The 25,637-nt window shown below is 38.9% G+C and overlaps 1 protein-coding gene across 1 annotated transcript in view; it reads left to right on the top strand.

Annotated features, from left to right (window-relative positions):
• Positions 1-25,637, top strand: part of LOC143032333 (uncharacterized) — an 85,762-nt gene that overhangs the window by 7,795 nt on the left and 52,330 nt on the right. Inside the window, exons 3-4 of the mRNA XM_076196888.1 lie at positions 23,773-24,092; positions 24,726-24,918. Of these exons, the coding sequence (XP_076053003.1) occupies positions 23,773-24,092; positions 24,726-24,918 (513 nt within the window). The remainder of the gene's footprint in view (positions 1-23,772; positions 24,093-24,725; positions 24,919-25,637) is intronic.

Genomic DNA, 25,637 nt, shown 5'->3' on the forward strand with positions numbered 1-25,637 from the left:
GTTCGTTTTCAGATCTCTTCTGTAGTTATCCTTTTTGAGTTTCATTGCATGTCCCCTGTCCCGTTTTAATAGGTCCTCTCTATCAAGGCATTCTTTTCCTTTCATAATTCTGTGGATGGTTATTAGGTCCCCTCATTCTCTTCTTTGTTCCAGGGTTGGTAATTCCAGTTCAGCCGGTCTTTGTTTGTATGTTAGGTTTGCAAATGTTGGGACCAACTTTGTTGTTGCTCTTTGTATTCTTTCTAATTTTCTTGTATTCTTTTTTGTACTGGGTGACCATATCAGTGCTGCATATTCCAGTTTTGGCCTTATCAGTGTTTGTAATATTTTCTTGATCATTTCCTTATCCAGGTATTTAAAGGCCACCTTTATTGATCTCAACAAATTATATGTTTCTCTGACTATTTTATTTATATGTTTATCCGGCGACATGTCTTTGGTGATGATAACTCCTAGGTCCCTTTCAGAATTCACTTTCTTTACTTCTTTTCCATTAATTTTATACTGTCCTGTTTCTCTCTTCTTGACTTTTCCAAATTCAATTATACTGCACTTCTTGATGTTGAATTCTACTTCCCATCTTTTGCTCCACTCTGAGACTTTGTTCAGATCCTACTGCAATCAGTCAGTCTATTTCGGAGTTTATTCTCTTTAATAATTTTGTGTCATCTGCAAAGCAGTTCATGTAACTATCAATACCCTCATCCATGTCATTTACATATATGGCAAATATTATCGGAGCTAGTACTGACCCCTGTGGGACACCACTACTCATTTCTTCCCATTTTGAATATTTGTCTCTGAGCACCACTCATTTTTCTTCCATGTAGGAAGTCCTCCATCCAATTCAATAGTTTTCCATGTGTGCCATATATTGTTTCCAGTTTATATAGTAATTTTCTGTGTAGTACCTTATCAAATGCCTTTTGTAGGTCTAGGAATGCACAGTCTGCCCAGCCATCTCTTTCCTGCAATATATCTATCAATCTTGAATAGAAACAAATTAAATTGGTGGTACATGATCTTCCTTGTCTGAATCCAAATTGCCTCGGGTTCAGAATATTATTCTCCTCCAGATATTTTGTCCATCTATCTTTGATGATTCTCTCACAAATTTTGACTATTGTACTTGTTAGGGACACCGGTCTATAATTTGTTGGGTCTTCCTTATTTCCCCCTTTATATATCGGCACTATATTGGCATTTTTCCAGTCTCCTGGTAGTTTTCCCTCTTTGAGAGAGCATTCTATTATTTTGAATATTTTTCCTGTTAGTTCGTCTATACATTCCCTCAGTATCCAGTTTGCAACTCCATCTGGTTCATGTGACTTGTTAATGTCTACCTTTAGTATTTGATTCCTTATTTCATTCTGAGTAATGTTTATTTTTTTTAGTTGAGGAAATCTTATTTCAAATTTTTATCCCAGTTTTGTAGATTCTTTTCCTCTTTGGTGAATACAGATTTGAAATGTTTGTTCATAATATCTGCCATTTCTATATCTTCTGTGTATTCTCTATTACCTTGACATAATTTGTGTATTTCCTGTTTATTTTTTAGCTTGCCATTTACTTGTGTATAAAATAATTTGGGTTGATCTTTACATTTATCTATTATGTCCTTTTCATAATTTCTTTTTTCCTCTCTACGTAATTTTACATATTAATTTCTAAGGTATATATTTTCCATCTCAGTTTTTTTCCATCTTTTCCAGGCTTTATCTCTTCTATATTTTGCCTCACTGCACTTTTTATTATACCAGGATTTTATATATATACCCTTCTCATGTTTTTGTCTAGGTACATACTTGTTCACACCCTCATTATAAATTTCCTTCCATATTGTCCATTTCTCTTCCACCTTTGTTTCATCAGTATTAAGATTATTCCAATTTGCTTCTTGAAAGAATTTTCTAAGTTTCTCAAAATCTGTTTTGTTGTACATTAGTCTTCCTTTTCTGTGTTTTTTTGTTTATTTCTATATTCGTTTCTTCATTTAATTCTAGTTCCATTAGAATGTGATCACTTCCAATTGGTGTCTTGTATTCAATTTTATCAACAATTTTGGGTTCTGAAGTGAATTTCAAATCCAATCTTGAGGGTTCATTGTTATTTCTATATCTGGTGTTTTCCTTGACCCATTGTGTCAATGTGTAATCAAGGGTCATTTCCAGTAATGTGTTTCCCCAGTGATCTTCTTCCCCTTTCACAGTCATCTCTTCCCAACATATTTCTTTTGAGTTAAAGTCACCCACAATTACCAGATTTCCTTCTTTAGTATTTCGTTTAGTGTATTTCATGTGGATTTTTGTAAGTGCATATGGGCCTGGTAGTGAGAAGAGTGTAGAGGAAAGTGAGGGTTTTTGGACATATTTAAATGAGTGCATAGAGGGATTAGGGAGAAATGTCAATGTAGTAGTATTGGGAGACCTTAATACTAGGGTAGGAAATGAACCAATTGATGGAGTGGTTGGGAAATGTGGAGTTCCAGGAATAGAATCGTAGTGGAGAATTGGTGGTGATGTGTCCTGAGAGTTGATGATAGCAAATACAGTGTTTTGGAAGAAAGTCAACCATAAGTACACATGGGAGAGGGTGGTGGATGGAAGGGTGGTAGATAGAGCATTAATGGACTATGTAGTGGTAGATAGAGCATTAATGGACTATGTAGTGGTAGATAGGAATATAATAGGAAGAGTTAAGGATGTACATGTTCTAAGGGGAGAGAGTGGGGGAATATCGGAATTTTTGGTGGAAAGTAAGTTGAGAGTGGAGGATAGATGTAAAAAGGAAAAGGACAAAAGGTAGGGAGGTGCTAGAGTGAACTCTTTGAATGAGAAGGAGTACAAGAAGAAGCTGAGAGAGGAGTGGGAGGGAGTGAAGAATAGAGTAGAACTAGGAGTGGAGGAGGAATGGGGATGGTTCAAGGAGGGAGTCACAAAGTGTGCAAAGATGGTGTGTGGAATAAGAAGGACGGGAGGAAATAGAAGGAAGGGTAGTGACTGGTGGGATGAGGAAGTGAAGAAGTGAGCTTTCACAGATTGGTTACAAAATAGGACAAGGGATTCATATGAGAGGTGCAAAGAAAAGAGAAGAGAAGTAAAGCATAAGGTAAAGGAGGCAAAGAGGGGAGCAGATGTGAAATGGGGTAAGAATATGACAAAATTTTGAGAGTAATAAAAAGATGTTTTGGAAAGAAATTAAGAGAGGAAGAGGAAGCGAATCAAGTAGAGAAGAAAAGGTAAAAGGTGCAGATGGAGAGATGATAATGGAAGAGAAGGCAGTAAGAGCAAGATGGGCACAATATTTTAGGGAGCTGCTAAATGTGAAGGAGGATAGGGAAGGAAAGATAGTTGCAGTGGGATGTGCTAAGAAAATGACTGCGATGGGTGAGGAAAATGGAGGAGAAATAAGAAAGGATGAAGTGAAGGCAGTTGTTAAGATGATGAGAGCAGGTAAGGCACCTGGTCTGGATGGATGCCATGCAGAATGTCTGAAAAAAGGAGGTACAGTGATGGTGGACTGGCTGGTGAGGTCATTTAATGTTTGTTGGGGAGAGGGTAGAGTGCTGGAGGACTGGAGGAGTGCCTGTATAGTTCCACCTTACAATGGAAAAGGGGATAAGTGTGAGTGTAGTCATTTCAGAGGGATTAGCTTGTTGAGTGTAGTTGTGAAGGCTTATGGAAGGATCTAGATTGAGGGAATTAGGAGAGGAACAGAGAGAGTAATTGGTGAGGAACAGTGTGGATTTAGGACAGGTAGAGGTTGTGTAGATCAGATTTTTGTGGTAAGACAGATATGTGAGAAAGCTATAGGAAAAGGTAAGGATGTATTTTGGGCTTTTATGGATCTGGAAATGGCTTAAGACAGGAAGGCACTGTGGGAGGTAGTGCAGATATACGGAATAGGAGGAAAGCTAGGAGCTGTCAGGAGTTTTTATGAGAGTAGTAGAGCATGTGTCAGGAATAGAAATGGAGAGAGTGAGTGGTTCGAGGTGAAGGTGGGACTTTGGCAGGGATGTGTTATGTCACCCTGGCTGTTCAACTCATACATGGATGGGGTGGTGTGAGAGGTAAATGCAAGGGTAGTGGGTCAGGGATTAGAAATGGTTAAAGAAAATGGAGAAAAGTGGGAGGTGAGCCAGCTGTTGTTTGCAGATGACACTGCACTTGTATCAGGATCAGAGGAGGGATTGAAGAAGTTGTTGACAGAGTTTGGGAGAGTGTGTGAAAGAAGAAAGTTGAAGATAAATGTGGGTAAAAGTAAGGTGATGAGATGTACAAGGGGTGAAAGTGGCAACAAACAGGAAGTGAGCATTAAGGGGGAGCGACTGAAGGAAGTGGATAGTTTTAGATACTTGGGTACGAATGTGGCAGGAAAAAGAGTGGAGGTGGAAGTAAAATGTAGATCGAGAGAAGTGAGTAAATGCCTTAGTGGATTAAAAAGTGTAATGAGAAATATACATTTGGAAATGGATGCTAAGAGGAGATTGTATGAAGGAGTGATTGTGCCAACAGGACTGTATGGAGCAGAAACATGGAACATAAGAGAGGAAGAATGAAGGAGTTTGAATGTGTTTGAGATGAGGTGTCTGAGAAGTATAATGGGGGTTACTAGGCTGGATAGTGTGAGAAATGAAGAGGTGAGGAAGAGAATGGGGATGGTAAGGGAGTTGGGAGATAAGGTGGATGAAAGAGTATTGGGATGGGTTGGACACATGGAAAGAATGAGTGAAGAAAGACTAGTAAAAGAGGTATGGAAGGCATATGTGGAGGGAGTGAACATGAGGGGGCAACCTAGGATGAAATGGGGTAAAAGGGGCTTTGGGGAAGAGAGGAATATCTGTTGAGGAAGGACGGGAGAGGACAGAAGACGGGTGAATGGAAAATGATTGTACAGTATATGGATGATGATGTGATGCATAAGGTGGAATGGGTGGGGTGATGGGGGGTGATGAAGTATGTGTGAGAAAAAATTGACACAGCCCGAAGGGATTCCTCCTCCCTTCCCCTTTTCTGCATGAGGGGATGGAGAGGGGGGGGGGTTGCTGTTTTAATGAAGTGGCCTTGCTGTGGATGTGCTGTATTGCGACACTGCTTCTGACCCAGGACAGTGGGCCAGATGCAGGGATTACCCATCATCCAGGAGGTGCTAAAATAAGAGGGAGGGTGGAGGGGAGTGGAGTGTATTGGGGATGGAATGGGTGGGAATGTTTTTTTATGCCTTTTATTTTTTGGCTACCTCCCTTGCAAGGGGGAAAAGCCTTGGTACATGTATGTATCTATCTGTAGAAATTCTCAACTCATAAATGGTACTACAGTCAAACCTCGGTTATCGAACGCTTCTGTTCTCGACCAAATCGGTTTTCGACCAAAAAGTTCGAGAATTTTACGTCTCAGAACTCTACCAAATTTTGGCTCTCGAACAAACCGAAAGAAGCCGAGCGTACCCGTCCTTAGCGAACTCGAACGCTAAGGACGCTTCCTCCGTAGCGCATTTGCGATCAAAGTTCATTCCGAGCAGACGTGTTCGTTCTTATTTACGTAAATCTGACTTTTTTTCATCTTTGCATCGTGTATTAGCCCCTAATCATGGGTCCAAAGAAAGCAAGTTCAAGTGGTGAAGAAAAGAGGAAAGTAGTGCGCAAAACTATTGAATTTAAAAAAGAATTAATAGCGAAATATGAATCTGGCGTTCGTGTGTCTGCGTTGGCTAAGGAGTTTGGGATGGCGAAATCGACGATAAGCACCATCCTAAAAAATAAAGACCAGGTTAAAGCAAGTGATGTGGCTAAAAGATCAAGTGTTTTTAGCAAACAAAGGCCACAGGTATTGGAGGAAGTGGAAAAACTTTTGCTGATTTTCGTAAATGAGAAACAGTTAGCAGGTGATACTCTTAGTGAAGATGCAATTTGTGCCAAAGCAAGACAATTGTATGAAGATTTGATAAAAAAAGATCCTAGCATTATTCCGGAAGGGTTTGATAAGCAAGCAGAGGGTGGTTTGAAAAGTTTAAGAAAAGAAGTGGGATACACTTATTTATGGTAAACAGTATACAGTGCAGTTTATGGTGTAAAATAGTAAAAAAAAATTTAGAAAAAGTTGTTTTTTAGACTTGGAACGGATTAAAATTATTTACATTGATTATAATGAGAAAAATTGTTTCGGTTTTCGAACAAATCGCTTTTCGAACAGCCTTCTAGAACGGATTATGTTCGAAAACCGAGGTTTGACTGTATAAACGTACTGATATTTCTCTGGATTTAAGAGGATCGTCCATCAGAAAATCACGAAAAAAATAATAAAAAAAATGTGAAACTGAAAATATATCCTCTAAAAGTGTTGCTCATAAGCTATCTCGTGGCTGAGTATGGAAGCTGTATCTTGATTTTTACTATCTAAAAAAATATATAATACAGTACCCCCCACCCTACTGTGGCTGGGTCGTGTGCGCTGCGTACTGCATATTACGTTTTCTGTTACATATATTTGCTAACAAAAGAAGCTGTGTATTTTGCACAATATTTATGCTTTTGTATGATAAATAATAGCACACGAACTAATATGTTGACATGCTGTGACAGTTGACACAGTATTATGAGAAGGCAATACGTGATTGTGTGAATACTGACGTTCAGACAACGCGTAAAGCTATCATGGCCTCCTACCTGCATTCTGTCAGCACAGATGAGAAGCCATTGCATTCTTACTGTCCTAAGGGAGAAGACTCGTGGTGTTTTTTTTTTCCAGAGAGCATTAGCCAGGCAAGAGGAACCCGAGTCGCACAGAGTCAAGAAGCCGTTCTTGGCGAAGATTCCCACTGAGAAGTGGAAATCCATCCTGGCAATATATCAAGACCTCACCTCTACAGAGCTTTTAGAGAAATGCCTCAAGGGAAGGACAAAACCAAAATGAAAGCTTCCATGCAAAGATCTGGGCTTCGAGTTCAAAGAGGCATCAGCAGCTAGAGTTCAATTCTGTGCTCAAGTTGCAGTTTTGAACCACATCTTTGGTTATGAACTTGCATATATGCCATCAGCAAGAGGGACAACAACCAGTGATGCCATAAAACAGCTTAGGATGGCAGATAAAGATCGTCTGTCGCCAAAGATGCATCGTGCCAAGAAAAGGAAAAGTGCAATATAACCCTGGTGGATACTAACTGGATTCATCACATAAACCTGTAATTAATCAAAAGCTGGCAACAAAGAGTAGGGTTGTGCATATGATACCCTTTCAACACCATAACATCCTAAATGATGAAAGGGGATCAGTAACCATGAACAAAAAAACTATGACGCTCATTCCTGAAAAACTTGATTTTTGCACATTTAACTTGATTCATATCCAAAATGCCTTCACTGATTTTTAACTGCAAATCCTTTTTGGATTCAACATAATTGGGAGAACATTTGGAGGCAGATTTATGTCCTTCTGTCAAGGATTAGTAGGATTTTTTCATATATACTTTTTTTTTTTTTTTTTTCCATCAAATTTGGATTTTTTTTCTCATAACAGACTGATCAGAACATCATAATTCTGCCTCCATTTCTTCATCTATCTTAGCCCATTGTAAAGACAAAAAATAATCAATATCCAGTCAAAGGTCTATCCTCTGAATCAATTTCAATTTTTTTTAAAAATTTCCCTATTTTTCGGACCATAAGGCACGGGCAAAATCCTTAAAATCGGCCCAAATTGGGCGGTGCGCCTTATCGTGAGGTGCACCTTATGTGTGGCTTCATTGCAAAAAAATGCCTCGGACAGTGATGTACTATTTTGACACGTTTCGTAGCTAGCCTGCCGACGGCGACAGTGCATAGGCCTAGTAAAAGTTACAAAGTTATAACCAAGATGCATGTATCTTGACAAGAAAATTGCGAAAACTTCGACAGTTTTCGAGTCCATGCCACCGCATTCATTCACGCTATCATGGGTATGACATGATAGCGTCCACAACACAGACAGCCATTTTGCATTGGTCTAGTCTCGCTCCACTCAGACTGTAGTCATTTGGGTATTGTTTTTTTTTTAGTTTCGACCATGGGCACAATATAGGAATAGAAAATGAATTATTAATTTTGTAAATTAAAATGTATCAACGTAATATGCAATTTTGTCTGCGGAAATGAAAATAAAAAAATACCTTGCTACAAGCAAATATGCTAATGAACGAAGGAACTTTGTATACCCTGCAAGCTGAGAGAGTGGTTGAAAAGCCCACCAACATCTCTCACGATGGCGACAGTGCATAGGCCTAGCAAAAGTTACAACCAAGTTATAACCAAGATGCATGTATCTTGACAAGAAAATTGCGAAAACTTCGACAGTTTTCAAGTCCATGCCACCGCATTCATTCACGCTATCATGGGTATGACATGATAGCGTCCACAACACAGACAGCCATTTTGCATTGGTCTAGTCTTGCTCCACTCAGACTGTAGTCATTTGGGTATTTTTTTTAGTTTAAACAGACAGCCATTTTGCATTGGTCTAGTCTTGCTCCACTCAGACTGTAGTCATTTGGGTATTTTTTTTAGTTTCGACCATGGGCGCAATATAGCAATAGAAAATTAATTATTGATTTTGTAAATTAAAATGTATCAACGTAATATGCAATTTTGTCTGCGGAAATGAAAATAAAAAAAATACCTTGCTACAAGTAAATATGCTAATGAACGAAGGAACTTTGTATACCCTGCAAGCTGAGAGAGTGGTTGAAAAGCCCGCCAACGTCTCTCACGACGACGACAATGAGGACGAGCCGGATGACATTTAATTTGCAGGTAACGATTTATTAAACACAGGTTAGGTTAGGTTAGATGAATTTATCACCCTTTCATTTCTTCGACGTCGGCGTCTATCATAACAAACATAGCGTACTATTCATCAGACAAGACTTTGTTACTTATAAAATCTGTTTTAGCACCTTGTTTGTTTCTTATTTCCACTCACAAAATTGCATATTACATTGATACATTATAATTTACAAAATTAATAATTAATTTTCTATTGCTATATTACGCCCATGGTCAAAACTAAAAATTTACCCTCATTTGTAATCTTGTTTTTAAGTGAATAGAGAATTCTGGGAATAAAACTGCTAATGTTGGTTTTATTCCCCACAATTCCCGTAATGTGTTTATGTTGTTTTTAGGGGTATTGACAGGGCAGACCTTCCATGGATGTGGTCTGATTTCACTGACCAAAATAAAAAAAATATATAATTTATTTTTGTAATTTTGCTAAATCCCAACCGATTTTTCTCATTCAACAACGAAAATGTTCAGTTCTGAATGCACTCACATATGCATGATTATCTGATGACGAGACCAGGTGTGCCTTATGGTCAGGTGCACCTTGTGTAAGGATGGGGAATAGCAAATTACGGGTGCGCCTTATGGTACGAAACGCCTTATGGTCCGAAAAATACGGTACCCCTCAAAAAAAAAAAAAAAAATCACAATAAAAAAAGTATAAGCACAAATGACTTTAAAACTCGGTGGTATCTTCTCTGAGACAAGACAGTTACTAGGAAAAAATCTCAGCCACTTTCACCCCAGACTAAAAAAGTTCGATTTTCTAATGGACGCCTTAAGGGTTCTACAGCAAAACTAATACACTAAGTTTTCTCTCAGTATCACATTTATCATTATAATCAAATTCTATCCTAGTCCATTTTAAATCATATACATGTCTGATTGACTCCTCCCTAGTTTCTAAGTGTAAAATCTTGAATTTATTTTCACATGTAAAATAGATTATTCTATATCAGGGGTTCCCAAACTTTTCAGCTCATCGACCCCCTAGTAAAGTTTAAGATTTTCTATAGACCCCCAAACTATTAATTCACAAATTGTCAGTTTATTATTATTATTATTATTATTGCTGTTGTTATTGTTATTAATGCTAGTACTATTATTATTGTTATTATAGTTGTTATTATCATTATTATTATTATTTTTTATATTATAATTTTAGTTATCAGTAGTGTTATCATCATCATTATGATTGTTATCATTTTTGATGTTGATATTATTGTTTTAATTCTTTACTGTAGTTCTTGTTTGGTCTCATGAATCACTTATGGTAATTCTAAAGTACCATAGTCACAGTTTTCGTGTTTGTGGATTTTACTTATTCTATTCGTTTATTTTTATCTATTTATCTATCTATTCATTTTATTTTGATCCGTTATAAAAGGGCCAAATGGCAACATTCATTAAGGCAACAGTGTTCCAATAATAATACTGATACTTTCACATATACGTAAACATGTTTTAAAATAAATATTTATAATTTACCAATAGCTTTAAGAGTGATGTTATATATTCTTTATTATATTACTATAAGTAATAGCTCGTCATCTCGATGTTCATTCACGATGTGGTTGTGTGTATGTGAGATTCTCCCTACATGCACAGAATGGGGAGGATTTTTGACTCAGAGTGAACTGAAATGAGTTTTTGGTATCTTTTTATAATTTCATGGAGGATAGGTGATTGTGGTGTTTCTTATTGTTTTGGTAAATATTTTATTGCCCAGTGTGGTAATTGTTGTTACGGGAATGGCATTGTTTACCTTGAGCTACGGCAATTTCCCGAAAGCTTGTTTAATTTCGAATATGGAACCTTTCCTGTAACTTCGTACCACACTATCGTAATTTTAATTAATATATTAAACTCCCCTCCCTTATTATTTTTTAAGCCTATGTTGTAATTTTGATTAACAAATCGGGAACTTTGAGAACTTAAAGTATTAGTTGTCCTGTGGCTTCGAAGCCGTTTTACGAGCTCGTAAGAATTCCAGCCGAACGAGACTACGTTGAGTTAACTGAATGTCAGACAAGCTTCAGCTCTGGGATCAGAAGCAACAAATAAACCTCGGGAAGGGATTTCTACAATTACATTGAAGCCTCAAGAATACTTTCAGTTCCGATGATTAGTTAGAGAACTCAACCAGGTAAGTTCTCTAACATTCGCAGTTTGAAGTCAATTAATTACAACATACTAAAAGTCTTCTCTAACTAATCAGAATTCTCGGATTTAGTTTTTTAACTCGGAATTTGAAGAATTTACGTAAATATTCAAATTTAACTTTAGTAGTCGATTTCGACTTTAACTTATTACCCCTTTGTGTTGTAAGCCGCTATGTAAGCGTTTTTTATTAAAGTTACGATAGTGTGTGGGTCCGAAGTCCGGTTTCCTGTTCTTTATACCGAGTTTGTTCGGTTTGATTAATTTCCTCGTTTGAGGACCTTGTTAACTTTCGGGAAATTTGCCGGCTTTGGTACCTTGCTTTTCTTGTGAACATTTGGAAATTTCCGAATAGTTCTTTATTCTTGGTGGCCTCTATTGTTATTTTGTCGTGGTTTCTTTTGATTTGTTGCCTTTATCCAATTTAAGCTAGTATTTAAATCAAAATTATTTTTACTTAATTTCTATCTTCGTTGTGCTTAGTCCATAAGACGGTTTTCAGCACGACTATTTCGCTCGCGTATTTGTGACGAATTGTTTGGGTTGGCATCGTTATGGCTAGCCACGATAAGACATTGTCCGATTCGGAAGTTTTGCAAAAACTCCGAAGACAGAGAGCTCATAAAAAGGGGCTTATCTCTAAGGACTTTAAAGCTCTTAATGCTAAATCTGATTCTTTATCTATTTCCGTCCTTGACGATATGTTAATTCAGATTGAGAATTTCCTCTCAAAAATACAAGATTTGGACGAGGAAATTAATGAATTGCTCCCCGAAGAAGAAAAGACGACGGAGACAAGAGTTAAGGGGAGTTTTTGAATCTCAAATAGGTGAAAATTTAAACAAGTTCACTGATAATTCTGTAAAACTTCCTCTTCCTCCAATTGTTCTTCAACATTTCGAGAACAATTCCAGCAATCCTTTTGCTTATTTAAACTTTAAAAAGGGTTTTCTGAATGCCTTAGCTGGTATCCCCAATCTGACTAATAGTCAGAAGTTAATTTATTTGAAGGGATACCTCAGAGGGGAGGCTTTCCATTTAGTAGAGAATTTACCAGTGGATGATTCAAGTTTTGACTCTGCTTTCCTTCTTCTTGATGAGTTGTATTTCAACAAGGAAGAAATTCTTGATAAGGTGTTGATTTCCATTATTAATGCACCGGAGGTCTCACTCTTGAGAGACCTTGTAAGTTACATTAGGTCTGTAGATTCCAAGCCTTAAGGGAATTGGGGTAGATTTCACTAGGCCAGGAAGCGAGGGCCTCCTCTTGATAAGTAAATTAATCTTAATTAAATTGCCTAAATTTTTTCTAATTGAATTGTCTTGGGTGATTAATTCTAATTACCCCAATTTTAATCAACTCAAGGAAGTTTACCAGTCAGTTTTGGTTAGACTTAAATGGGATCAGATGATGATGGTGTCAAACCTAAACGAAGCCTTACTAACAGCTCCCTTGCTTTCAAGGAAATTTCCTTGAAAAAACCAGTTGATTCCAGTAAGGGAGTTGATGGCTCCTTTAAGGCCAATTCTAATCCCATTAAGAAGTCTATTAGTAGATGTAAATTTTGCCCTGCTTCCGACCATGCTAGTTCGAAGTGTACTTCATATAAATCCCTTGAGCACAGGAAAGCTAGAGCAGTTCAGTTAGGACTGTGCAATAGATGCCTAAATCATGGACATGGTTCTTTGGAATGCCCTGGATTAAAGGCTGCTCTGCCTTACAAATGTTTTGTTTGAAACAAACCCGAGCACCATGGAGCCATGTGTCCTATGGCTTATAAGACACCACTTTCTGGAGGGAAAGTGTTTAATTTTCATAATTCAACAGATTCCATTGTTCCTTTGGTCTCCCTTCCTATTAGCAGAGGAAAGAGAACTGCCCAATGTCTCTTTTTGTTGGACACTGGAGCCCAGTTTTCTATCATTAATAAGGAATTTGTAGAGGACAAAGTTGGACCTTGTTTAAGTCCTCCTATGGACAAGTTAGTTTCTTCCTTTGGTTTACCTCTAATGAATAAAAGAGGTTTTAACTACACTGCTAACTTAAAACTCCCTTCAGGGATGAATTTGTTTAGTTTGTTCTTTGCCATTGAAGGATTCAACTTGTCCTTACAAATTCCTTCCTTATCTTCTGCACTACTTAGTATGAATAATCACTTTTGTCTTGCCAAGTTTTCCAAAAGTAAAAGGAGACCAACTGAACGTTTTAGGGATCATTGGTAATGATATTCTTCAAAAACTTCTCAAACTTTTCAATTGAAAGTGCCCCCTTGTATGGTAGCCCATCATGCAAGGTTATCAAACTTGCTGATGGTTACATTCCATACGGGACTGGGGCTCAATGTATCCCTCCTAGTGAGAAGCCTTTCTCCTTAAAGAGAATGATAAGGGGGATTCCTGAAATGCCCTCTAATGAAATCCAAGACGTTGATAGTTTCAAATGCAAGGAGAGGCCTTTGAGGATAAAACCAGACTCTGACCTTGGAGTGGATTCTTATAATTGCTTAGAGGAATATCATGGAGATTCACTTGTTTTCTATAATTCTTCTTTCAAGACCAATGGAGTTTCTCTAAAGAAAACTGAGAAAGGCACTTCCCTTACTCAGTCTTATAAGACTGTTAAATATTTTCCTCCCAAAAGGTTTGGCAGAGAAAAGTTTCTTGTCAACTTCTGTTAAGAACCTGTAAGTTCTCAATTTGATCCTTTGCAGGAAGTTTTTATTAATTCTAATGTTGAGTATGGTCTTGACAATTTCTATTCTTTAGAGTCCATTGGTATTAAAGAGGAACAGACCCCTTGTAGTGCCGTTATGGCGTGCAGCGTCTCGAACAACTTTTATCAAAGTCTTATAACTGAGGGATGGAAGGGCGAGGTGGTTGAGACGCCTCGTCTGACTAGGGTTCAACTAAGAGCTCCTCGAATGGGAGTGATCAACAATACCCATATAAGGACGAATTGGGAATTAAAAAAATCTACCCACTCCCCCTCTTGTGTTATATAGTGAAACTTCATTACACTTCTCAATGCATCCCATAGTGGCTGAAATCTATCCCTCAAGTGGGATCCTGAACTGGAAGTTGGGAATTTTTCCTAATCCTCTTAATGTTAACTGCTCTAATCTATGCCTCCGTCCGAACGCGTCTTAGTGCGTCACGGGTGGGCGGAGCTACAGTATGCTCGTATGCAGTGCACTAAAAATAAAATGCAATTACAAAAATAATATTCCTTAAAAAGATCCCTGGCCTTACGTGGCACTATGCCCCCCTGTAAGAAAAATTCCGCAACTTCACGTGAAGGATTCTATTTGGTGTGGTTCAAATCCCCCCTGAAAAGAAAAACTTCATCTTGTCATCAGAGAGTGATTACCCTTTGTGATAGCTTGACGAGGCACTCTCCCCTCAGCACACTCGTAGGTGTATGAATCTCAGGTGACCCAGGGGTACACCAATTCACTGTGGATGTCTCCTTGGACTTTCTCCATCAGTCTTCGTATTGGCTGGGTTCCCCAATTGACCTCTTACATAATACTTGACTGGACATGCATAGCCGGTACGACCGAGCTAAGCCACGTCTCTCTCTTGTGGATTCGCCCCGTGGGTGGCACACTACTCCCCCTACTGTGGGCTCACTTCTGGGCAATCGGCGATTGTCCACCAGGTCCTGAAGTCCTACACCCCTGTCAAACGGGCAATTGTGAATTGAGTTGGATTCATGACCCCAACTCGAACTAAAGAATTTCCCTATTTACCCATACTACTTCAAATGAGAGTCCTCATTAACCATCATGTGCAGTCTCTCTCCTAGACTGATCTGGACCTCTTTGTCCGCCCTTAAGTGTCGACATTAAGCTCCTTCACCTGGCTGTTGCTAAAAATTTCCTTTTGCAACTACACATGCAATACATGTATCCCTAAATTCTAAGATATCCTAACCTTACACATGTATAAGAATATAGGTGTGCTACAATTAAGCCTTAACTCTAATATGGTCCTATACATAGGAACACTGAGAGCACCTTCGGATTAATTTGCACGAGCATTCGTTTTTCTTTGGATATTACTGGCACGGTATGATCACTGCATTTCCTATTGCAGTTACTTAATGTCATCTTAGCACCTTAAATCACTAGGTATGGCACCAACTGGGCGGGTTGTTCCAGTTGATTTTCTTCAGTATTCTTCGATGAGTCGTCTTGGTGCACGACGCATCCTCAGTGGCAGTATTTCCACTTCCGGGTCTGGGTGACACTCTCTTTCAACAGGCTCCACCAACCATTCTTCGGAACCAAAGTAAGGTTTCACTTGAGCGGCAGCTCTCCTTGTCTCCTTTCCTGTGAAGGGATTCTTAGTCCATATACACTATGTCCCGCTAACACCTCCACCACTTTATAGGGTCCTTCCCACCTGGGATTCAGCTTGCGGCAGGTACCCGGCGTTGTAGTTTCCTTCCGGATCCATACTAAAGCTCCCACTTCCACTTTTTGCTCGCCTCTCCTGTGGTTCGCCACACTGCGGTACTCCGTTGTCATCTTGCGGTGGGTCTCTTGGATGATTCGATGAGCTATCTCTGCTTCATCTTCCGTTCCTTCTACACCTGGGAGTCTGTGTCTGGCAATCTGGGTGGGTGTCTTCCGAAGAAAGCGAAGTAGGGAGTATGTCCAGTGGAGGTGTGTGTGGCTCCATTCATCTTCCTCTGACAGGCCTGTAGTAGACCCGGCCATTGGTTCGGGTGGCCCTGGCATAGGGTTGCCAGGATGCTCTTCAACGTTCGATGCATCCGCTCTACCACACCATTTGCGTGGGGATGGTATGGGGTGGTGTAGAGTAGGGTGATTTGCTGTTCTCCACACAACTTCTTGAAAGCTGTGTTGGTGAACTCTGCTCCATTGTCTGTTATGATGCTCTCTGGGGTGGTCTGCGAAGAACTGGGTTAGGGAGTGTAGTATGTGTTGGTGGTGTTTTGTTCTCAATGGGAAGAACCTAACGAACCTGCTGTAGTGATCGACTATGGTCATAATATACCTATATCCCTGCGTCCTGGACACCATATCCGTTAGGTCTATGCCTATTCTCTCCATTGCCTTTGTAGCAGGAGGGACCTCTTTGCATTGCTGTGATAACCCTTGTGTACCTGTATGTCTATTACGTTCCTCAACGTACCTATTATATCTAATAGTTCTCCGCTAACCCTTTATTCATTTGTAGCACCTGTTCCTTGGTCTCCACCTGGGTGAAATTCCCAATCAGGTCTGTTTTCCGTCCTTACCCTTGCTCCTTCTCCTCCTGGGTTAGACTCCCCTTCGGGTCTATCTTCCATCCTTGCTCTCGCCTCTTCTTCCTCTCCTGAATTAGATTCCTATTCAGTTTTGTTTTCCATTTTCACTTGATTGCCTTCAAAGCTGTACACCTTAACACATCACTTCCCCACACAATTTCATTAGTTTTTATTTTTTATACTCCTACTTAGTGACTGTCGAGGACCTATCCTGTCCCTGATGACACCACTGTCAATCCAAAAGGTACACAAGCTTTTTCGACAAACAGATAAGTGGGCTTCAGGTTGGTTGATAGCGTAAATCCCACCACTGCCACCAAAAATGTAGTGCCGTTATGGCGTGCAGCGTCTCAAACGACTTTTATCAAGGTCTTATAACTGAGGGATGGAAGGGCGAGGTGGTTGAGATGCCTCGTCTGACTAGGGTTCAACTAAGAGCTCCCCGAATGGGAGTGATCAACAATACCCATATAAGGACGAATTGGGAATTAGAAAAAGAGAATTAAGCCTGACGACTGAGAGGTATATGCTGCCACCACCCAATCGCTTATAAGGATATGTGTGATCAATGAAGGAACTATTAGTTAATCCTGCCTATCAAACGTCTCCTCCCTCTCAGGTTGTTTGGGGTTGGTTCTTGGTAGCGAGTAGCCTCCCGTGACACTATAATAACGATGTCCAAATGGGGTAATGAAAGAATGTAGGTGTAGGTTTTTCTGTGCATTAATTATTAAACTGTAGATAAGTAAAAATATAAAAAAAAAAATATTGTGGGTATTTTCCACTAGATCATGTACAATTAACTTAGTCTTAATGACCCAAACATGCGAGGTAGGCTGGTGACGTAGTTATGGAACTACGAGTCGGTGGGTATGGGTATCTTAAGTAGGTCACGGATGCGTATGAGGGCGTGGTTCTTACGCTCCAACCTTCTGGCCACTGTCTGTCTATCTACTCTTTTGAAATGTCTTAAGATAAGTATCCTTACGAGAGAACGATCTCAGTCAGAATTACACTTAAAAAAATATAAAAATAGCTTCGATTGAGTATATGCGTGGCACCTTCGACTAACCCCTCCTACGTGTAGTTGTGTATACACTCCCTTAACACCCTTCTCTCCCTGTTAATGGGAGTACGGAGGGCGTCAGACTCGTCTAAACTCCTTAATACTAATGTCTATCTACTATATATCAATATTTCATATAAATCTCAGATATCGCCACTTGATTTCATTACTCTTACAGAGCGCACTGACATACCTGTTAATGGGAGTACGGAGGGCGTCAGACTTATCTTATCTACGCACAAGGAAATAAAGGGACGGACTATGTTCACATCCTTGCGTAAATCTACCCACTCCCCCTCTTGCGTTATATAGTGAAACTTCATTACACTTCTCAATGCATCCCATAGCGGCTGAAATCTATCCCTAAACTATCCCTCAAGTGGGATCCTGAACTGGAAGTTGGGAATTTTTCCTAATCCTCTTAATGTTAATTGCTCTAATCTACGCCTCCGTCCGAACGCGTCTTAGTGATGTCACGGGTGGGCGGAGCTACAGTGCGCTCGCTTGCAGTACATTAAAATACAACGCAATTACGAAAATAATATTCCTTAAAAAAATCCCTGGCCTTACACCCGGATATTAATAATTTACACATTGATGAATTTAAACAGTCCATTTCCTTCAAGAATGGACATTACTATGTGAAGATCCTGTGGAAAAAGGATTTGGTGGATCTTGTTCCCTCTAACCTTAAGATATCTCTAGCTGTAGCTCAAAGGGTTTATGACAAACTTGAGCAAAAGGGGCTTAGAGAGGATTATGAAGCTGTGTTTGACCAGCAAGAGGCCTTGGGTATTATTGAGCCAGTAACTAAAAGAGTCCCTGGGCAAATTTTTATACCCCATAGACATGTGTTGAAGGATGATGATCTTTCCACTTCTAGAATAAGGCCAGTTTTCAATTGTTCTCTCAAAGTAGGAAAAGATTCTTCCTTAAATGAAGCTGCATTCCCGGAAGTTGACTTGATCCTCTCTCTCTTGTTGTATTTCAGGACCAATAATCATATCATTTTGGCTGATGTTATGAAAGCCTTCTTGCAAATCCGTTTGAAGGATGAGGCTGATCGTAACAGGTTCTGTTTCTTCAGGAGGATAAATTTTATGTAAACAGTTTGGTCTACACTACCAATGAGCTTTGTTCTCTCCCTGCAATGGTCAAGAAGATTAATGAGATCATGCTCAATGGAGTGGACATGCAATTCGACTTCTGTTCTTTCTGTTCTTTCTGTTCTTGATCAAGAAGTAGTTTGCAATAAAGAGGAGGTTAAAGTCTTGGGTTATATCTATAATAAGGATCATGATACTTTGACAAGAATGCCTCGACCAAAAGACAAGTTTTGTCTAACTTGTTTTCTGTATTTGATCCTTTAGGGTTTTTCTCTCCTGTGCTTTTGCATGGAAAAATCCTTATTAGAGAGATGTGCCAAAAGATGGTGGATTGGGATTGGAAATTAGATAGTTACTTGTTAGATGGAACAAGTTATGTGAAAATTTTAGGGAGGTTAATAACCTATCCTTTAAAAGGAAAACCTTTTGTACAGAATTTCCTATTAAATTGTTTATTTGCTGATGCTTCCAAGGAAGCCTATGGATGTGCCATATATGTAGGGCAAGAAGGAAGAGAATTAAAGGAGTCTAATACCTCTCTTCTATTTGCCAAGGTCAAGGTGGCTCCTATTAAACAGAGAACTTTACTTTGGAGCTTATGGCAACTTTTCTATCTTTGAAATGCCTCAACACTATTTTTGAGGAAGGACTGGTGTCTGCCCCACTGGTTGAATCAGTGGTTGTTTTTGTTGATAGTCAAGTTGCCCTTTCTTGGATCCTGACCAACAAGGCTCCTAAGAAAAATATATTTGTCAATAATAGATTGAAGGAAATTTCCAATCTTTTGGAAATTTTCAAGGCCAAGTTCACACCCATTTCCTTTACTTATGTTCCTTCTGAACATAATATGGCTGATTTCCTAACTAAACCTTGTAGTGCTAAGGTGTTCAAGGAAAAATTTAATTGGTGGGTTTATGGACCTGAATGGTTGTTGTTGCCTCCTCATACTTGGCCAAAGGGTCACTTGGGATGTATTCCCTCCTGTTTCAAGGGAGACATTGTCAATGCGGCTGTTGTACAAGTTGACACTCCTCCCCTAATAGATATCTCTAAGTTTTCTTCCCATAGCAAACTTCTTCATCACACTTCTTTGATTTTTAAGGCTGTCTTTCTGTTCAAGAAGTCTAATGCTGACCCTGTTAAGGCAGCATCTAATTATTTGATGAGTATTATGCAAAGGGATTCCTTTCCTGCTGAATTGGCGTATTTGCAGAATTCCAACACTAATGACGTACCTCCTTTGGTAAGTCAAATGAACTTGTTCTTGGACAAGAATGGTTTGATTAGGTCCAAGGGCAGAATTGACAAGAACATTAACCTCAAATATGAGGTTGTCAATCCCTTTCTCTTGTCCAAATCTCATCATTTAACTAAGATCCTAATTTTCTTTGCTCATTGTCAAGTTATGCACATGGGACTACAAGCCACACTTAATTTCCTTCGTATGCACGGATTCTGGATACTTAAGGCCAGACAAGCTGTTTTAAGCATTTTGAAGGATTGTATAGTTTGTAGGAAATACAATTCCCGTGCAGTTAATTATCCTTCTCCTTCCTCTTTACCTGGCTCTAGGGTGAATCTAAGTGTGCCCTTTGCCCATACTAGTGTAGACTACACAGGGCATTTATGGGTTAGAGACAGGAATGGAGAGAAGGTTAACATACATTCTTATTTTCACATGTTTCAATACTAGAGCAGTTCATTTAGAAGTTGTGGATACTATGTCCACTCCTGAGTTCATTTTGGCTTTCGTTAGGTTTGCTAACAGGTATGGAATTCCTTCTGCTGTTTATTCTGACAACGCTAAATCTTTTGTACAAGCGGGAAATGTTATTGAACAACTTTTGTCTTCTTCTGAATTTGAAGAGAAATTTAAAACTTCCCCTGTTCAGCATAGAACCATTCCTGTTTATGCTGCTTGGTATGGTGCCACTTGGGAAAGGTTAATACAGACAGTGAAACAATGTTTGTATAAGGTATTGGGTAGGTCTGTTCCTTCCCTGGCAGAGATTACCACTCTTTTGTCCGATGTTCAAAAAATTTTGAACAATAGACCACTAACTTATCGTTCTTGTGAAAATGAGGTAGATGTTATTACCCCAAATCATTTCCTTATTGGAAGGACCATTCCTTCCTTGATGTTTGGAGACTTGGAACAAGTCCCTGAATGGGAATCAGGAGAAGACTACCCTTCTCTTCTCAACTTGGTTATGGACTTTAGGGATTATTTCTATGAAGAGTTCAAGAAACGATGGTTGACAGAGTACTTGGTCAGCTTAAGGGAAAGGGATAGAGCTGCATATCAGAGTTCTAGAAGCTGGGAAAAGGGAGATATTGCCTTTTTGAAACTCCCCTTAAAGACCAGACCCTTCTGGCCCTTAGTTCGTATTGTGGAAACTTTTCCTGACCAAGACAAGGTGATACGTACAGTCTCTGTCGTTAAGCCTGATGGAAACTCTATTAAAGTGAACATTAAACTTTTAATCCCTCTAGAACTCCATGCTGAGTTGAGTTCTAGTCTTGAGGATGAATCCCCTGGGGATCCTAATGTTCAGGCTAGAGAGTGTGAACCCTTTGAAGAGGTCTCAGACTCAGAGGAGGTTAACTCTTTACAAGACGATTGTGTCTCACAGGAACCTACCTCTGTGAGGCCAACTCGTAAGACTGCTCTAGCCTCTAGAGACCTAGTAAGGTCTCTAGCAAACAAAAAGTTGTTATAAATTTTGTTCGAAAGTGTTATATTTCTTAAACACTTTCTTTTTTGTTGTCGGGGAGGCTGTGGTAATTGTTGTTATGGGAATGGCATTGTTTACCTTGAGCTACGGCAATTTCCCGAAAGCTTGTTTAATTTCGAATTGGGAACCTTTCCTGTAACTTCGTACCACACTATCGTGATTTTAATGAATATATTATTAAACTCCCCTCCCTTTTTATTATTTTTTAAGCCTATGTTGTAATTTTGATTAACAAATCGGGAACTTTGAGAACTTAAAGTATTAGTTGTCCTGTGGCTTCGAAGCCGTTTTACGAGCTCGTAAGAATTCCAGCCGAACGAGACTACGTTGAGTTAACTGAATGTCAGACAAGCTTCATCTCTGGGATCAGAAGCAACAAATGAACCTCGGCAAGGGATTTCTACAATTACATCGAAGCCTCAAGAATACTTTCAGTTCCGACGATTAGAGAACTCAACCAGGTAAGTTCTCTAACGTTCGCAGTTTGAAGTCAGTTAATTAGAACATTCTAAAACCAGCCACAATTTGTGTTATGCATTTATTACAAAAATTGGCAGTGCGAAATAGCACCTGCTTAACTGTTGAAGTACAGCTTCACCTCCTCATACTTTGGTTTGTACACCAGAATCACCTAAATTATATCCTAAAGGTCAAATTTATACCCCAAGTTACTCCCGAAAAATTGCTGCCAGGGTTGCCAGTTTTGTCAATAAATTAAAAATTTTGGGTGCCTGTTATAGGCAATGGCTAGGGCTACTTGGTCATTACCACAGATTTGACTCTGGATGTAATGCCTATTTTTGTTAAATTTTTTAATTTGCGGTATACGACGTATGCCACTGACGCTCAATCCATAAAATAATTGGGGCATATGACGTATGTCGCTGACACTTGTAAGCTTCATATTGATTGATATCTTCCATTTGCTGGAAATTTATTATAAGCCTAGCTCTACCCTTCTCAGGATGTACATTTTCTTCTAAAATTTCTATTTTCCTTATTTTTTTTTTTTTTATCTGTGATGTTTTTTTGATTATCAATGTATCAAACTGAGAAACCTATTAACTCCCACTTTATTTCCCTCTTCCTGAAAACTTTGGAATGTTTGCGAGATAACTTCATGTTGTAAAACTGCTGTAGTCATACCTTCAATTGTTAAAGTCAATTTGAATTGACTGCTTCGTATGTAGTCATCCTCACACATACATCGCTTACCTCACACATATATCCCTTGGTTATTAGCTCATCTTTATCTTAGCAGTAGTCCCCTTGTTCATTAGCTCATCCTTTTAGTAGTCCCTTGTTCTCTAGCTCATCCTCTTAGTAGTTCTCTTATTCACTAGCTTGTCCCTCATCAGCATACACTGCATAGTTGCATGCACTATGTAGTTGTGTGCACTATGTGGTTGCATGCACTGTGTGGTTGCATGCACTGCTTAATTCTATAGATCGATGTACCCATACACTCATGGCCATATTTTGCACTAAGTCCTTTAAATGTAGTATTTTGCAGTAACTTTAATCACCAGTCTCTCCATTAGTAGCATTGCATTTCATCCTACCACTGACACCACTTTCACCTCCTCTTCTAAATTTCACTGTCACTGTGATATATAAAAATAATGGTCTCTCACAATTTTTCCTTCAGTTATAGTTGTCAGTCAAGGTGAATGAATTTTTTTCCTTTTCTTTTTTCTTCTGTAACTTTCTTCGATACCTTTTTCTACAGCATGCTCTCAAGGAATCGTGTCAATAACACTCAATTTGGGTCTTAGATCAGTTCTGTAGTGATGTCATAATTTCTTTAGTCAATTATCTTTAATGTTATATTTAAGAACCAATTGAATTTTCTCGTCCACCCTTTCTCCAATCAGATCTGCCATTACAACTCGGCAAGCAATATTGCTTACTCAAGCAATCTCGAATTATCTAACAAAATAAGTCATACAGCAAAAAGTACAACGTACACATCATCCTGGCTCCTGACCATTTTTATGACTTTAGGTGGAGAGCGAGCTTGTGCAACCTTCACCTATGAACTATTGTTTACCAAACATCCAAATCATAATTAAATTAAATTAAATTGAATTAAATTAAATTAAATCCTCACCTTCTACCCCTCCATCTACCTCACTTGTCAACGTATATCTATGAGCCTCTTACATTCTGTGTGTCTCTTTTTATTTCCATAAGCAAACAGGAGGGGAATAGATTTGCCAGATGTCAACTCACTTATGTGAGAAAGTGGTAGAAAAAAAATAGTAGTATCTTAGATCAAGTGCAAAGACTGAGGGCCATTCCTGACCTATAGATGGAGGTGAGGGTTTTATTGGGTATTAGGAAAAGTGATCCTTTCAGATGTCTGTTGCATAGGACCACCATGTACCTATTGTTCATTCCAGTGTTGATCTGAAATGAAGGATTGTTAGGTTTATGCTTCCACAAATTTATACACATACTGTACATACAAAGCATGACAAGATATAAATTATATTATGCACTAGAGACATTCCATATTTCTTGAAACATGCTGTTAATGCAGTGCAATGTTAAACATTATTGTTTATACAGCAGATTTGTAAATTGTATCAATAACAGGTAAATTTCTATATTTATAGACCTTGGAAATGTACATCAAGAAGAAGAGAAGTTCTGGCATATCTGAACAACAACTGGTTTGTTGGGGCCATGCTATGTTGAAAGGGCTCGATTATCTCCATACTCAAGTGGAAGTAATACACCGTAATATTCATCCGTCCAATGTCTTTCTCATGAGCAAAGACCATGTTTGTTTAGCTGGCTTTGAGTATGCTCAGCGCAATGTAGACAATCATTGTTTGGTTTGGGTAGGCACCATTGGATATCGTGCTCCGGAGATGATCTTGCAGCGTGTGAAGCATACCAATGCAGTTGATATCTTTTCAACAGGGGCAACCTTGTAAGTACATCACCATATTGTTTTCCCTTTGAAAGAAAGTGTTTTGCACAAGTAATTCTGAATACCACTGTATGACCATAAATTTATTAAATTTTAGAGCTGTGTATACTACCTGAAGGCTGCAGGTCTTTTGCATGAGACCAGGGGCAACAGATTGTTTGAATAATAATGCTCACAACTTTGATGATGAGAAATTTATCCTTCATTGCCCGGAACTATAGTCTAGTTTGTTTTTCTGAATTTAGAATACACATATACATATACCAACTGCTTTTTCCCCCTTACAAGGGAGGTAGCCAAAATAAAAAATATATAAATCCGCTTCCACCTATTTCATCCCCACATACTCCATTCTCATTCACCATCCCTCCTTCCTCATCTTGGCTCATCCTGGATGACAGGTCATCCCTCCATCTTGCCCATTGCCCTGAGTCAGAAGCAATGAAGCAAGGCACAGCACATCCACACAAGGCTGCTTCATTTAATTGGCAACCCCTCCTCTCTGCCCTCTCATGCAGAAAAAGAGAAGACAGGGAGAAATCCCCTTGGGCTGCATCAAAATATCATTCACACATGCTCCCTCACTTTTTAGAATAGTGTACTGTATGGATTTGTAATTTTTTTTTATTTTAGTTTTTTCATGGTCCATGGGTTTTCACCATTTGACTCGATCAAGACTGTACATGACATGGCAAAAATAAATGTTCACATGATGCTTGATGAAAAGTTAAGCAGGAATTGCAGACATCTTCTTATAGATATGATGGCATACCCAAGTGTGCAAAGACCCTCAACCACAATGTGTCTCAGCCACGACATTTTCAAAGTAAGTATACTCATATTGTTTCATTGATTAATAAATTTATTCATTTGAATTGTACAGTAGCATACAGCCAATGCTTTAGGGGACTGTTTTGAAGTGCTGCTAATACCCAGTCAAGGGTATTGATTCCATATTATTGTGGGGTTAAAAGCGGCTCAGTAGCATGGAACTGATACTTTAGGGCAGTGGTTCCCAACCTTTTCTGGCTTGAGGCACCCTTGCCAAGCCTTTCAAAAGTCCCCGGCACCCTTATTAGAAAATCTAAATTCTAGTTTGTCAGTATTTTGTTGATTCAACATCGGTGTAACAAAATTTGGTCCCTGGATAATATGAAAATACTCATCTTTACACTGATGCTGCTTTAATGAACAAAAATAGATGACAGAGAGAGTCGGTAATATGAAAATTATTTTTGCCCTGAATTTTGGCGGCACCCTCAGTTGATCTCACGGCACTCTGGTGCTGTGGCATACTGGTTGGGAACCACTGCTTTAGGGTCTATATGGGGCACCCTTATGGACCACAGCCAAACATAATTTTTTCTACGATAGAGGAAATCTCTATTCAGAAAAAAATTATGCTACTTTATTATATAAAGGATTACAAAGGTGGAGCATGCCAACAGGAGACCTTTTGGTCCATAACTAGGTTGGATGCAAAAAAATGAAAATTAGATAAACAAATTAAAATATAATATAAATAATGATGAATAAAATAAACAA

The sequence above is a fragment of the Oratosquilla oratoria genome, chromosome 13, assembly GCF_046742065.1.
Source record: "Oratosquilla oratoria isolate Oo_2021 chromosome 13, ASM4674206v1, whole genome shotgun sequence".
NCBI classification, from domain to species: domain Eukaryota; kingdom Metazoa; phylum Arthropoda; class Malacostraca; order Stomatopoda; family Squillidae; genus Oratosquilla; species Oratosquilla oratoria.